Raw genomic sequence first — 16,733 nt, forward strand, 5'->3', positions numbered from 1 at the left:
AATTAAATTAACCCTAAGTGTTGGAAAAAGAAAGAATATTGAAGAACTCCTCTAATCCCAGTATTTTTATGGTGGCACCAGTTTCTAGTTAATTAACAGCTCTAGTCTTGTTTCAAAGCAACCCTAAAGGCTCTCTGCTGCTCATTTAAGCACCACTAGAAACAGTGGGTCTGTACAGACTTGAAAGTCTCCACATAGGGTTAATCTAACAGAGTGTTACTTTCAACCTGCTGAGAGTTGAAAAGAAAAAAATGTATCCCTGTAGATAAAAATTAAATATTCCTTAACACAAAGAAAGCCTCATACGTTTAGTTCCCACTGCTAAAACCCACAAATAGGCAACTGGCACTGCATTTTCCATTCTCATATACAGTTTCCCCCCTCATATATTCACTTTATCTAGTATTCCTCTGTGCAACTCATTCCAGGGAACATGATGTTTACCTGCAGTAATGCTATCCCAATGAATATACCAGCAACTATGGTAAGGTTGTCCTGCAACCATTTCTCAAACTGAGGGACACAGCCTTTAGTGTAGATAACAATCTGCTGATCAACTTCCTGCCAAGGAGAAGAGGGAAAAAGACAGAGATAATTACATTCACTACACTATGAGCAGAACATTCTCCTCTTCCAATAGGATTCAGATCCTTAACATACAACAATTAAAAAGAAGAAAAAAAAAAGCTTACTGGTTTTTGCCTTGCATCATAGCCACACTGAGTATTAATAACGTCTTCCTAGAGGGGGGAGAGAGAGACAGAGAGAGAGAGAGAGAAGAGAAGAGAGGCAATCAGTAAAATGTCTCCCAAACACCCTCTCCCAACTCCCTGGAGTTGGTCCTGTATGTAATAAGACAATCACCCAAACCGTGGTTAGCATATTGCTTTAATTAAAAAAACCTTCCTCCTTCACTCTGCGCTATTAATTATTTGCGGCAAACAAGAGCATACATTCAAAAAAATTTTCATCTCTCATGTCAGCAAGCTGGGAAAACCAGTCCTCCACCTGGGTGAACTCCATGTTCCAGATACAAGCATTTAGTAAAGTAAAAGGACTAGGGAACATCTATGGTAAGTGAAAGAACCTTCTGCTGAAACGGTCTTGTCTGTACTAAAAAAATACACCAAGAGTACTGCTGTCATTTTCAGGGTTCAGTCTGTGCAGAAAGAAGAGGCAAAAAGGGGCAGTTCTGTTGCAAAAGCTGCAAGTTCTTTCTGAGAATGTCTCTAGAAATATGTACAGTTCCTTACCAAAAACCTGAAAGAAAAAATAACAGATGGAGTAATGTGTTCTTACTGCTTGCTCTTTCTTATAGGAGCTTGATACCACTGGGAAAGGAGGGGCTTTTCCTACTCCGTTTCCTTTAGTACTCCCAAAGCTTAGGTAATAAAATGGGCTCTGGCAGATTTTCCCTAGTGAACAAGTGCTTCCCATGGGCAGCTGAAGCTGTATTTTTACTTTGTATACAGTTATTTCATAGTTATAAAACAAAGCATGAAACTTTTGGCATCAGCCACAATGGCATCAAAATATTAAGTTACTGACTTAACATATAATGACAGTGAGTAGAAGAAGAAGTACTCAAGAAAGTGAGAAAATCAGCCAATCTTAGCTAGGTGTACCAAACACCACAATTTAATCAAATTGTTGGAAGTGAGAAAGACAAGCAATGTCTTTGGATGGATTTTAAAAAGCAGCCATATAGAAAAAAGTATCTCCTATCAGCATGGAAAGCTCCTCTGTTTCCTCATATTGCAGGATGTCCAACAGGTTGCATTCTGTCAGCTGCCAAAACTGGATTCCCTTAATGGATCTTCAAAATTCAAGCAACTTTTATCTCCTAATGAGATGAAAGCTTCTGTTTCAGGACCTAAGTGCCACAGACTACAAGGATGTAAAAGCACCTAAGATTCTGACAGAGGGATTTTAAGTTTTCTTCCTTGTACTAAATGCATACTTGCTTCATTATTAATGTCTTCTGCCTTTAACCTTGGAATTTGTTAACCAAAAATGCAATGGAAATAAGTAAGTTTTCTAGACTTGTCTGTACAAGAATTTGGAACACTTCAATCTCCTTAACTACATCAAAATGAACTATTATAGTCAAAATTTGTTTCAAGAAACTTATATTAGCCTGCCTTAAACTTACCACTTCCTGATACAAGCTAAACTAAAAGCAAGGCATCCATGTAACTGTTTGCATCAGTGCAACACTGAAACCTAATTCTAAAAGGGACAAATTTGCTTTCCCACAGAAAAAATCTGAGGTTATCACTGCAACTGAACTAATCACAGCTTAGTTACAATTATTTTATTTGCATGCATGACTTCTAATGTTTTCAGTTTTTAAAGGCCATTAAGGTTGTTTCCTTACAGTGAATGAGATTTATCTTTCAATTTCTGGTTACTGCATCACTATGCTAACAAACTGCATAGCCATTTACACAACTGAGAGAAAGAGAGAACTTCAGGATGGATTATGTATTTATAGGATTACCTTGTACTGCTGTCACTGCTTGGGTTTTATAACAACTGTATTTTTAAAACTGGGTTGTAATGACCTCTGTGTGGGTGGGTGGGCAGATAGGTAAACAGCAGAGGGAATCCTAAGCATAAGGTAATGTTTGAACCTAACCCACATATTGTTTTAATATCCCATTTAAACATTTTCAGCTATGTTTGTGAGAAAAACTCTAATTACTGTGAAGTCACATTCACTGCAGAGGACCCAGAACCAGCTTGTGCCATTGGCAGTGCCTTATCAGGAGAGGGGGAGAGCAGCAGCCACTGGATGCCAGGAGCAGTGACTGCAATGCATTATTAGCAAGGCACAAAGCACCTGAGGTGCCTTTTGGCAACTTGCCTAACTTCAGTCTGTGTTAGACCAATATATTCAAGGAACTATAAGTCATTCCAGGTGAAGACAAAGCCAAAGCTGAACTGCTAGATAATACAAGCACTCAAAGCCAGCTTCTTTCAAGCTATATAAAGTCAAATGCATATGTGCTAGGCACGTAACAGTTTCCATGCACACACCCATCCCTGTTCCAAGCCTTTCACTGTTAGTGAACTGATTCACTACACTTTACTCTTCTTTATCATATCCATATTAGCAATGCATGGCTCCAACATCTTCCACTTGATGATCCAGAATTATAAATATCTTAAAGGACATGAAAATTTACCTAAAAGCTGCTCCCACAGACAATTTCTGACCTTTCAAGTCTGATTTCAGGTGACTGCAGGACAGGCAGTAATTTTAAAGTTAAAAAAGAGTATGTAAAGATACCCATACCCAACTGAAGATTCTAATGCAAACATGTCAGTTCCTCAGGGCACAGACTGTGTCATTCATTACCATACCTAGCACAAACTGGGTCAAACTGGCTGCAGCTTCAGGACACTGCATTAAATAATGAATAATACCTCCTTTAAAGTGTCTGATCTTAAGGGTTACTGTTCTGATGAATTTCAATTGAAAGCTCAGATCTTTCAATTCATTAAGTGCTTCTCCTTTTTATACTTGCTAAAATTAATATGTATGTTCAGCCAAGCCCATGGTTCTCGCTTTCTAATAAAAGCCACAAACAATGAAGACTTAAGTTATGAGTTTTGCTGACTGCAGAGAAGTTAGTGATTAAGCTGAGCTGCAAGAACAAAAAAAAATACAGGTTGGTGAGAAGTTAATAATTAGGCTAAATTTCCAGAAATAAAAAGGGAAAATCTTGAAGCGTTGTTTATGACTGGAACAGCACACCTCCTCCCTCCAGACCATCACTTACAGCAGGGTCTTTAGTACAGCAAGAGAATGGCACCCCACAGCGCTCTCGGCTCGCGTTGGAATCTGTACAATTGAAGTAAATATTAAGGTTCCAGTCATCAGCTCCAAAAGCCCCACAGCACTGCCACTAGAACAAAAAAAGAAGAGCTTCTTAATTTTCAGAATGAAAATCTCAGCGTTAGTAACATGCATGGCTGCTGCCAGTTTCCCTCTAGCTTTCAAAACAAAATCTGAGACTCCCACTGCTTTCATTGAAACTGTCTTTTTTTGTTTGGTTGGGGAGTTTTGTAATTTTTTTTAAATACCACTCTAAATGGGCAAGTTGTTCCAAAGCTATCATGTGATTGAAGTTACATTCACACCCTGCTCTGCTGCTCTCTGGAGAAACCCATGGGTGAGCTGATAAGCCTACACAATAGCACAGAGTTGCACAGGCCTACAAGCTCAGGCCCGAGGGACAGCAGAGCCAAGAGTACAATATTCTGTCCAGTCTAATGAGCCCTGGATTTTCAAAAACACAAGCTCCAAGGGCTACGCTGGTACAGCTACTCCTTTTGCTAGTTTGGGAGAACTTTGCCTGGCTGTACATCAGACGGTGTGAACACACTGTTCCCTGAGAACCACACACTGCACAATGAACATCTTTAGTGAATCCTTCAGAGTAAATATGCCAAAGGCAGGCTTAGTCTGGCGAAACATGTTGAATGCACAAGGAATTGATGTGTTTTGCTGAACATACAAAGAATGGACTGGAGACCAGTGAAACACTGACGGCTTACAGCAAATAAGGAGCTAGACCAACAAACCCATCTATGTCAATTAAAAGAAAAAAAAAAACCAAAACACAACCACATTTTTAAAAGCATTGGAATAGCCATTTTCTCCTTCTAGATGTAGCAGTTCTCTTTACAATATCTGACACGTTGTCTTTATGCACTAACTCTACTGGTTGAAGAAGTAACTCACTCTCACAACTCCTGCTGCCCCGGCCTACCTGCTGAGTGCTCATGCAGTTAGGAGAGAAAGCCTTGGGAAGTCACTGCAAATTTGCACTGTAGCCTTTGGTTGCATACAAGTGGACCACTACTTTCAGTTTGTGGTGACCTCTGACCTTCTTGCAGAAGATTCAAAACAGTGCAAGGATCCACATCCTGTTCCTTATCACTTTTCCCCCAGGCACAGAGAAGCAACTCAATCATTGAAAGTATTTTAATTGCAGAATGTACAAAAATTAGTAAACATGAATTTAACCAACACTCAGCCATGTTAGCCACACAGTGCCAGAATGAAAGAGGACTCCATCAACACCGGCCAGAACTGAGTACTGGAGAGGAAAGGCAGACCTTGTGTGCAAAAGTCAGTGCAAGACTTCTTTACACACACTGATGAATTACAGAGCTTAACCAGCACAAACAGGTGCACCGCTGGTTTCACCCTTCCCTCCCCAAGTGCAGATGTGGCATCACTTAGAGGTGTCCTACAAGAACTCTACAACTGGCCCCCTTCATAAGGCTTATTCCATTAAGTCTAATTCAGAAGAAATAAAATTTTAGTTTCATTTGGACCAACTAAATACCTCTGCCACTCTGCAGTGTGGTGTAGTACTTCTAAGTTGCTAAAACTACACCAACATTCATCTCAGGACCAAATGAAACTTAGAAAATGAGTAATTTCTTAAACAGATGTGATAGCTTTTACAATAAAATATTTTAACTTTGGTGCATTTGACATATTATAGTATGTCTTCTCTAAGTCTTCAAGAAAAGTCACCCCAAGTCTCCATCTTGTTTTATGCAGTCATACATCAATAAAGCCACTCTACATAGGTGCTGTATATTTGCAGAACTTCTGTAAAAGCAAACATAAATATATTCAAAGGCATTAAACACTAGAATATTTCTGTAGCTTCTTGAAGAAACACAACGGATGGGAAGTAAAATATGCAGAGCAGGTATTTCTTAAAAGTAAGCTTTACAAAAAAATAAACATAAAAAATAAACTTACATATTCCTGTGTGAAGTCTATGAGGTTCTGTAAATCAATGTCATCTCGGTATGCTCTGATGTTGTTGTTTATAAAGAAATACAGCTGGTCCTTTATCCAGTCTTTGAAAACAAATGCTAGAACGCCAGCAGTGAGCTCCAGGAAGAAAATAATTCCAAGAAATACAGAGAACTATGAAGAAAATAAAAAAGGCTAAAATTATTTTCCTTTATGACCAAAACTTTTTCAAAGCTTACAGTTATATCCAGTGATAAGGTTTACCTGTTTCAGTGCAAGTTCAAGCCACTTTGGCACACAGGAAATTTTAATTTAATAACACACCATTTTTATTGGAGCTGTAGCACAGAAATCTTAACTCTATTCTAACAAATTACAAAAATGCTAACAAATGGCCAAACCTTGAATATTTCATTGAGATTTACAAAGAGATCTAAGAGAATTCACTGTAAATTTCAAGACACAGCTAGTCACCACCACATGTAGGGCCCTTGAAAACCGGTCTTAAATTTCAACATAGGCACTTACATTTCAGAAGGCATAAACAACCAATGAAAAATGTGCCAGTAAAGTACTTTCTACGTGACTTTTGCTTTAGATCCTCTCACTGGCAAAGCTTTGCCTAAGCAGACAAAGCAGAAATTGGTAACAGCAGAAATTAATTAATGACTAAGTCGGAGCGGAATGTCTATGAAATTACTCACATCCACATTAAATCTAAATGAGGCTGCTATGATTAATGCAAATGCAATGGATGCCAAAGGCATTACTAATGATCCACCACTTTCCCTAAGCATTTCCACTGAGTCTACACTGTTTTAAACCACACAGGGGTCCTGGTATACTGGAAGTCCATCCCCTTTGCAACTCTGCCTTTGAGTTTCACTTTAATGTGCTCTCTGTGTGTGTTCAGATACATTTTTAATTTCTCCTGCAGCTGCTGTATGGGAAGCTATTTCTGGTACAGCAGATGGGTTCATTTTAGGCAAGCTAAGAGAAGCAAGGAAGAAGGAAAAAAAGTGTTACAAGCTGCTTTATAAATGCCTCGAGAACTGTGACTCTCAATTGCCTCCTCCCCTTATACAACATGTCTGTGGGAGCCAAATGTGTCACTTGGAGGTAGTTATTCCACTAGAAGCTTTTTCATGTATATATTAACAGTTAATGGTTATGAAGACACAACTGTGTCCACAGGCAGTGCTCACCTCTGGAAAGGGGAGTGGGGGAGGAAAGAATCTTCTTTATTATGAATTTTCAATTTATCTAAAAGTGAACATGATACTGTTACCTTCATTTTCAAAAGTCACAGGAGGAAGTCCTTCAAAATACAGAAAGCAGCTACTTAGCTGAAGAAGTTCTGCATACTGAGGTCCATTTGTACACCCGCAGCTCCTTCCCTAACCAACAATCCAGCCCAGAATTCAAGAAAAATTCCATTTTCTTTCTGCATCCTGGACACATTCTCTTCCCCTTTTCATTCTCAGGCCCCAGCTCTGAAAGCAATGAAGCCCCTTCCAGTGAGCTGAAAAGCAGGGACTGAGAGTATCAGCCAGACTAAGGATATTGTAACAGTCCTGTCTCCTCTGAGGGGCCCTTGCACAGCACAAGTCACATGGGCCACATTCACTGCTGCATCTACATCGCTCACATTTCACAGGCAGCTTGTTATGGACTCCAAGTTCAACATACAAATTCTCACAAGAAATTTCTCTCTTTTTGTGACAGGGAAGCAAAATGTTAGGCTACATACATATGAAAATCAGTACTTCCATGTTATGATTTTTACCATCAGTATTTTTGAGCTTTAAAAAACCACAGCCAGTAAGCACCAGAGACTGAAGAGCTGTAACATGTTCAAAGCTAAGTGCTTTCCTGGTATTCTGACACTGGATAACACCTTCCTCTCCAAAATACATTTTAAAAGCTTAACACAGTTAAACAGAACAGACAACATGGCATGCTACATAAATGAGGAATGTGACATTTACAAAAGCTACTTACAAATTTGAGAAGAAAAGTGTTTTCTCGTAAAGCTCCAATGCATCCTGCAAATCCCAAAATGAACATAACTCCTCCTACCACTAGGAAGAGCCAAACAGGATCAAAGCCTCCCAGGTCAGTGATGGAGGAGATATTGGACAGCACTCCCTGAGAAAGAGACAATGACAAGGGATAAAAAGGTAGTTCAGCTTTCTGTTGTACAAATTCTACCTGCATTTTCCTTCCTAAAAAAAGAAGACTACAGAAAAATAAATGTTCTGCAGTACAGCAATTAAGAAAATCTTTGTATCCCAAAAGAGATAAAAAGTGCAATTATGTGCAATATTTCTGAATCAACATGTGAATGAGTAACAATGTTCTTGAAGAATTCTCTGTGAGAAACCCACAGGGCATTTTCTGCTTATGTAGCTATAAGAAGTAGTGTGCCAGAAACTCAGAACAGAACTTAACTCTTATTACCCGTGCTGAGACACATTTTATGTATCACATACTTCATCTAAGTAAACACACAGTTACATGTTATATAGAAAAGATATTAAAAGCAATAAAGCCACCTTGAATTTAGCATTTATTCTCAGTATTTACAGCAATTGTCAGAAATTAGAAGTGAGTTCCTAGGTTGCAGTATCTTGCCACAGAAGTTTTTCAACAAATTTTGACAAACTACATAATCTGGCCAATTCAACTTCAGGCATCTACAGTGCCAAAACCTCATTCTAGAAATAAAGTATGGCTACTGACTAATTAGCTAGCAGGAAGAATTTCAAAATATCAAAGTCTCTTAGTACAATGAAAGACAATTTAAGAACTTGTCTTGAGACATGGTTTACACTAACTTAGAATAGACTTATCATATGTTAGACCACATATGCTGTGTTTTAGATATGACAGTCAGCACACTCTGCTTGTAATGCCATTTCTGCCTTGGAAGCAAAGCTTGGGTTGCGACATCAGTAATCCTGAGGAACTATTTTAATTTTTTGAACACATTTTAGGCAGAGTTTGGCTGATGTTGAACAGATGGGTTGTATCAAGAAGCAAGTACAAAGTTTACCCTATTCCAGTGAATTTGCACAGGAACAATTACAGTTTCCTAAGGCTTTTCAGCAGAAAAAAAATGCTGAAGTGTCACTATTTCTTCATTCCCCTCTCCAGTGCTGTAGGTCAATGCAAAGCACACTGCTGTGTTTCCTCACAGAAGCCTGAACTCGGGCTGAGTGCTTTGGACTACTGCTTCCTCTAACTCCTGCACGATGCCGTGGCTTGAGAAGCAGCAACAGAGATCTCTACATCTTCAGCTCCTTATATGCAAAACTCCAGTTCATCCTTTTTCTTATTTCTGTTCATACCCCTTTGTTTCTTTGAAATAGTGCCAAAGCAGCAAGAGGATGTTACCACAACCTCATTTCCAGAAGTTTAAATGAACATTGATAATGATGATTGCTCATAACTGTGGCTTTAGACTTGTGATTTTATACACACACACACACACATAATCATTTTGGACCACATAAAACATATCAATTTTCATATAATCAATACCTCTAACACATGACTTCATGTAGCTTGCAACCACTTTCATAGAGTTTCCCAAGCAAAACTTGAGCAAGGACTAAATGAAGACAGTACTCAAAGCCTTTAATTCTGCAGACAAGGACAGAGTAAATAAAATATATATGTAAATTTCACCAGTGCACACATCAAGGAGCCTTAGAAAAGGCCAAAACCCAAAGAAAAATCTGACTAAAACCCAATCCTAAAATACAAACAATAATTCAACAACACGAATAACATTCTCAAAGTATATTCTGTTCCCTCCTACTAGAGAAGGCTGTTGACTGAGAGGGATGAAAAAAAAGAAAAAATCACATTCATCACTTTCCTCCTACATCACATATAGTACTAGCCTTACTGACATTCATTAAAAAGGAAAAAAAGAGATATAAGGAACAAAGTAACACGACTCAAAGCCAGCACTGCTATCAAAGCAGAGCAGTTGGCCCGTCCCTTTTTCTGGTGCCATCTCAGTGAAGAGATGATACACACCAAGATTAAATGAACACTTACCTATCATTAACATCATTAACACTTCAACTTGTGCAAAAGTTTTTCCACTACTTTTGTTTCATTACATTTGTTATAGAAAACAAATCCAAGCCACCTTTCTGGCTAAGAATAACAAGCAATATAAACAGGACAATCCAGCAACACAGAACCTTTGAAAAAACCAAGGCCTTGGCCCTACACAAGTCAAGAAGCAAGAGCTCTGCCTCAAGGGGAAAAACAACTACTAAAATTATTTCTTCACAAAGTTTTAAATGCCTTTCCTCTGTGTACATAGTTAACATAAAATAAGAATAAATTCTGCCCTAAAGCAAGCACTACTACTCTTTTCTTTTTAACATTTTCTGATTTCAGAATTAACAGACTGTGGTGTAGTAGAGTGAAAAAAACTAGTCATTGGAGAATGGATGTTACCTTTGTTATTACGTGTATTTACTTTTTTAAAAAATAAATATTAAGATTTAAGTCTCTCTTCATAAGATACTTTGTCTTTCCTTAAAAACAAAGCAAACAAAATCAAATAAATCAACAAAACAAACTCAAAGCAAATTACTACACTAAATCAACTTCTTTCCATATGAAAGTAGTCAAGTTCAAACAAAAAGAAATCCAAGTAAAATTCAGCATTTGTGGACAATACTGTTAGAGAAGACAGTCATAATACAAAAGTGGTAGCAAGAAACACACCACTTTGCATTTTGTCACAGTCACATTAAATTCAATAGCAGTAAAATTTATTGAGCCAGTTTTATACTGTTTTTTCCAATCCTACCCTTGTTCCCTTTACTTGATTTCCTAGAACTGCCAGGCTCTTAGCAGCCTGTAATGCCACATGTTGGCTGGCCACTCCTCAGGGTAGCTGTGTTCCAACAAAAACTGCATAGATCAACACAGGCTTTATCTGCCATTGTTTGCTGTCCTTGGAAAGCACCTTTATGTGCATCTGTTGCTAGTCCACATATGGCAATCATAAGCCTAACTTGGATAAATCCCAAATAACACATCCTGACAATGCAAAGCACATACTGCTTAATTCTTGTTTTACTCCATATGCTCTGTGCATATGAACCACAATTTATCAGTATTCTATAGAGACATCTCAGGATACACAATCTTCAGAGAGGTTTTGTCAATAAAACAATAGCTGGCAGTGGGAATGAGAAACACAGACAATGCTCTGTGATTACAGCTCGAGGTACACAGAAGTAGTCTGATAGAAGATTACTGCTTCCTGCTTAGAATACAATTTTCCAGTCTTATACTCCGGACACTTACAAATAAGCTCTGAAGATGCACCAGTGCAATACCCTGAAGAAAAGCATATTTTGCTTCAAGCAGCAAGGCAACAACTGGGGAATAATATCTCACTTTATATCGTTAAGAAGATCTAAATGTACAGTCCTCTAGGCACATACTCTTCCTATCCACTGCAAGTTTCTATAATGCCTACTACACCTACTACCACAATTTTTTTTCCTTTTTTTGGCTGCAACAGCTACTCCTGGGAAAAGTTTGACACAGATGTACAAACATCTGGTAGTGACCAATTCTGTCTTCAACCCATCTTTAGCAGAAGGAAACATTTCCAGAGGTGCTTGAGCAGAGGATCAGTAATCTCATATTCTAACACTGCACCCTCCACAACGTGCTCTGAATCCTCAGGCTGAGCAGTCATGGAATATATGGTGACTGCCCATTTCTCTCATGCATCAATACAAGACCTAAACCTGTAAATAACTTTAAAGTAAGGCTTTCTACAAATGCAAGGTATTTTTCGTCAACAACATTCCTGCAGTTGCCCAGTACAACCACAACTGTTAAATTGTTGCAAGTAGTCTGATACTTTAATATCTAAAAGGAGGAGCAATTTTTTCCTCTAGACCTATTCCCAATTTGAAGTATGGTTATTTTTGAGGTACACACACAATACTTCCTCGGTAGTTTAGGCATGTGTGTAATCTGTATTGGCAGGAAATGTTTTATTTGTACAAAGCTACACACTCAAGTAATTTACTTCTCACTATGGTGTCCACTCAGGGTTCTGCTGTAGTCCCACGAGGAGAGCCAGCAGGACATGTTCCCTGGCTGATCTCCAGCTCATCTGTTGGCTCTCTTCCTCCACCCTCTATAGCCTGTTGTACATTACAGTCCATGAGTGGCTATTTAATATAATCCAACACAAGCCAAAATTTATTTGGTGTACTGAAACAACAAAAGCATCATCCATAAGTGAACTAAAATAAGCAACAGTAAAGTTGCTTTATATATGAAATGTACTTCAATCATTAGGATACGATGATGGAACAGGAAAGACTGACCCCACATTTCCACCTCACCCAAATTCAGGAGAAGGCAAATGAAATGGTTAGGACTTGGCTCTTCTCTTCAACACAAGGGTGCATTGCACCCACAAGGAAATGTGAGACAACCAAGCCAGGCAGAAAAAACTCCTGCAAAACTGGAATCTTCTCCTCCTAGTATGTGAGCACAGGTAGGAAAAAAGTCTGAGAGATGCCCGAGAGGTCCTCATGTCATGTTTTCTTCATGGCAAGAGCACTCCACACTACAAGCAGGATCTCACATACAGCTCAAGGGAGAACAAGGCAAAGGGAAAACGCTGGTCTTGAACACGGAAGCTCATGAATGCCCCTCCGGATATTATAGCACAATAATTAAAGGCACAATAGTTTGCCTTTATCCCATCAGTAAAGAATAAGGAAGCAACAGTTTCATACAAAAGCAGTAAGGGTGCACAACTCACCCCTTCTCCATCTTGTACTCTTTAAGATCATCAGAACAGCTTGTACCACTCTCCAGAGACAGACCCGACTTCAGCTCCTGCCTTTGGTGCGCATCTACATTAATATTTCAGGTCAGATTCAGCAGCCCTTTTGAAGTGACCACACACAAGCTGTGCTTCAGCTCACACCTGAACAATCTCAGAGCACACATTTAGCAGTAACAGTCCTCACAGGCTGAGCCCAAAGCCAGACACATGTCTTGGCTGCAGCAGTGACCCAGTGTTGTCACACCTACACAATCTGATGCGTTCGTGGGTTCCTAAGGGAGTCATAAGTGACACAAACCAGTGACATTTCCAGAACAGCTACTGCTCTAACATGCACAGTTGCAAACTGCAGGACAAGGGAGAATGGCTCCAACTGAAAGCACTCCAGGCAGCAGCAATTCTGAAAAGCTGACCCAGTAATGAAAATTCAAGGCATAATGAGTCAGAGACAACTTAGAAGAATCATCAGCCTAAGAAACAGAGAGGTAATATAATGAGTGTATATGGAATTTGGCCCACAGGATGCATGTAAAGGGAACTCAACAATACAGGAGGATGGGAGAAATCCACTATTTCTTATTTTCTGTTTCCTCCAAGATGGGGAAAAAAACCCAAAAACTTCTCTGCTGCAATATCTCATTACTGGGAGGACAAAACAAAACCAAAACAAAACAAACCAAACAAACAACAAACAAACAAAATAGCACCCCACACCGTACATCCAAGAAATGCAGGAGATCAGAAAAAGATACATCAGTACAAGATCTTCTGAAACATCCATTTCTGCAAACGAAGGTTTAGCCTTTTCACAGGCTTGTCTGCGGGACATAGAATCACTGGCAAACAGTAACATCTGGGAGGTGATGGTAAATAAAAGTATTTTCAAATGCATGATTTTAAAACATTAAATCTGCTTTGTTAGTCATAAACTCCATGCAGTTCCTCCATGCTGCACATCTGAATGAACACAGGGAACAGAACAATACTCATTGAAACGTGCCAAATTAATTCTACTCCAGAATTTTGTGTCTGCAAGCAAGAAACTAGGTGGGGGATGTTTACAAATCTTATTTCTTTGATTTTTGTTGGTTTTGCATTTCCCACAGCAAACAGTAATAGCAGCAGAACTTTATTTTTCAAGTGTCTAACGGAGAAGAACTAGTCTAACTTTCTTGTGCTGACACAGCAGAGATCAAAAGCATAATACACATACAAGATACAGAATAACTGGCATAAATACATACAAGATACAGATTTTTAGACTTTCCAGGATTAATGACTATAAAGTATTGGAACACTAGTAAATCATTTAAGAGCCTGCCTGGTTAGATTACACATCTCTATGTACTGAAATTTAAATGAAGTGTAATAGTGGATCCCCTCCTCTCTTCTCCAGTCCTATAAAACCCACACACAGCCTTGTCTTAGAGGCAAGATAGAGGCTTTGGGTATCCTTCAGCCTATAAGAAACATAGGATATGTGCAGGTTCCTTGTTGGCAATAATTTTTGGAAGAACCGTGTGATAGACATGTACGCACAACAATTATGGAGTGACTCGTGCATCACTCCTTCCTGCTGTCAGCCACTCACTGGGACAGTAAGCGAGAATTTTTTTCTTTAAAACAACTTTAGTTTTCACTTCAGGGCAAGGAGAGATAGGTTTGATCTAACAAATTGTGATTATTTCCATGTACAGAGTTTAGCTTGTCCAAGAACACTAAAGCAGACATAAATCACCTTAGACAAGCAGAAGTCTATCTTAAAACTTCAGATCCAGATTTAGAGCTCCTACTCACTAAGAATACCATGCTGGCACCCAGAGATACCATACCGGTATTCCAAACTGCACACAACTTCTGAGCTGAAGCAACTTATTGTTATGCTGATTTAACTGGAAAACCTGAGAAGCCAAACTCATGAGCATGATCAGCTTCTTCCACTTCTCCCTCTTCATTTCAGTCAGCTTCATACACAAATTAAATTTAATCAACAAAATTTGAAATATTTCTTCTCTACTTCAGTTTATCTTACTTTTGCTACCTTCTACTTAAGAGTTTACCCCAAAACCACAATGCTTTCCTTCTAAAAAGTCCCTCTCCACGGACAATCTCATAAGGTCTCAGAAGACATAACAGCAATTCATTACTTAAGCTCACTGCTCTTGAACATAAATCTCCTGCAGGTAGCCAGGAAGCTTATTTTCCCAAGCACCTCAATATCTAATACACACAACCAAGGAGGGAAATCGACATTTTGTACAAGTCTAGTTTATTTTTAAAGAGTCACCAGAAGACATGACTTGAAGTGGTTAAGAAAAACAACTAAATATAAACATTTTCCCCTGCTGCTGAGCAAAAGTGCTGTAAGTTGCTGAGGTTTCACACAGACTTTTTGTATGCTAACAATGTTCATGTCACTGTTGGGGGGAGGAGGGTGGAAATCGGCTGCCATGGATGAACTATTTAATGGTACAAGCCCAAGCCTGGCATGCCCGAAAACACTGTGAGACTGTGACCTATACAGTGCCACCATGTATAGACAGCTTTATTCATCCCCACAGCTTATTGCCCCCACCCCCAGCTCTCTTTCAGGCTCATGGCTCAGAATGCTAATTGCCCAGCTTTTGTCTAGGGCTGGCTCACTGGCTGTCAAGCCAATTCTATTGCCTACTTGACAAATGAGTTCTTTTGCCTCCCTGCAAAGGCCTTAAGGAAGGCCACAAGACTGGATATTGTGCTTTTCTTCTTCACAAGAAAGTTTAAAGGGAAGAATTCAAGCCAACTTAGCAAAAAAAAAGAGAAACTAGGCACCAAGTCCACAAATCTGTCCCAAATTTGTTTAAAACAGCAGCCAATAGGACTCCTGTGAAGTCTGGATTATTTTTTTACACCCTACAGTTTTAATGTGACATGGAACACTATCTTTTTACCTTTGAAAGATTCTGTGAAGCAACAAAAGTATATACAAGTTGATGGCAGGCTATAAAACCACACAGCTAAATATAAAGCCACACAATTTAAAACAGAAGTTAATCAAAATCCTCCCCACCATCAAATGAAGTTTACAGCAGAAGTCCTGAAGACTTACTCCTGAAAAAAACCCTTACAAATTTACACATTATGCAACAGCAGTGTCAAGTTCAAATCTGATAAAGTCAAATTCACTGGGACAGCAGCAAATCTTCACAGAATGGCTGAAGTCATCTGGCCACCTAGCTCTGGCTGCACAGAATCATGTCCTGATTGCTTTGGATCCTCTCTGGACAAACTGTGCCAGTACTCAGTCATCCTCACATTATAAAAAATGGTGCTCCCTGATATTCAGGAGAAACACCACTCATGTTTCATTTTGTGCCCATTGCCTTTGTCACTGGGCACCACTGAAAGCAGGCTGGCTCCATTCTCTTTGTTTTCTTCCTTCAGGTACTTCCATACACTAAGATTCCCCGAGCCTACTCTTCCCTGGACTGAACAGTCTTAGCTCTCTCAGCCTTTCCCTGTAGGAGAACAGCTCCTGTATGTTAATCATCTCCTCAGCCCTTTGCTGAATTCTCCAGTATCAGCATCCCTCTTAGACTGGGGAGCCCAGAACTGGCCTAAGTGTGGCCTCACCCGTGCTGAAGAGAGGGGAAGAATTCCCTTCCTCAACTATTGGCAACATTCCTTGTACAGCCCAGGACACATTGGCCTTCTTTGTCACAAGGACACAGTGCTGGCTCATGGTTTGACTGTGTACACCAGGTCCTCCTCTGACAAGCTGCTTTGTTGTCGTACAGTGCACCATTCCAAGAGCCCATAATGCCTAAGGGATATCCATCCTAGCCTTAGGCAAGCAGCCTAGCTAGAGAAGTGCTTTTCAGTTCTGTTACAGATCTCTCAAGCCGTGGGCTTCACCTCCTTCGCTTTCATCTTCAACTCCTCATCAGCAGTAAGAAAACTCTGTCTGGGATCTAACTGATCTGTCCCCCACTAAATAACACAGGGCCTATGAATACCTGGAACTTGATCCTGCTGACAGCAGCTTTTGGCCACTGCCTCTCCTCTAAAGAGCTGAGTGAAATAAAAGACTACAATTAGTTTGACACGAGTCAGTTT

The 16,733-nt window shown here is 39.4% G+C and overlaps 1 protein-coding gene across 1 annotated transcript in view; it reads right to left on the minus strand.

Annotated features, from left to right (window-relative positions):
* Positions 1 to 16,733, minus strand: part of TSPAN5 (tetraspanin 5) — an 81,382-nt gene that overhangs the window by 5,309 nt on the left and 59,340 nt on the right. The window contains exons 3-7 of the mRNA XM_064417034.1: positions 7,787 to 7,933; positions 5,789 to 5,959; positions 3,786 to 3,911; positions 693 to 740; positions 445 to 561 (exon numbers count right to left, since the gene is read on the minus strand). Coding sequence (XP_064273104.1) covers positions 445 to 561; positions 693 to 740; positions 3,786 to 3,911; positions 5,789 to 5,959; positions 7,787 to 7,933 — 609 coding nt within the window. The remainder of the gene's footprint in view (positions 1 to 444; positions 562 to 692; positions 741 to 3,785; positions 3,912 to 5,788; positions 5,960 to 7,786; positions 7,934 to 16,733) is intronic.

This window comes from Passer domesticus, chromosome 4 (genome assembly GCF_036417665.1).
Source record: "Passer domesticus isolate bPasDom1 chromosome 4, bPasDom1.hap1, whole genome shotgun sequence".
NCBI classification, from domain to species: domain Eukaryota; kingdom Metazoa; phylum Chordata; class Aves; order Passeriformes; family Passeridae; genus Passer; species Passer domesticus.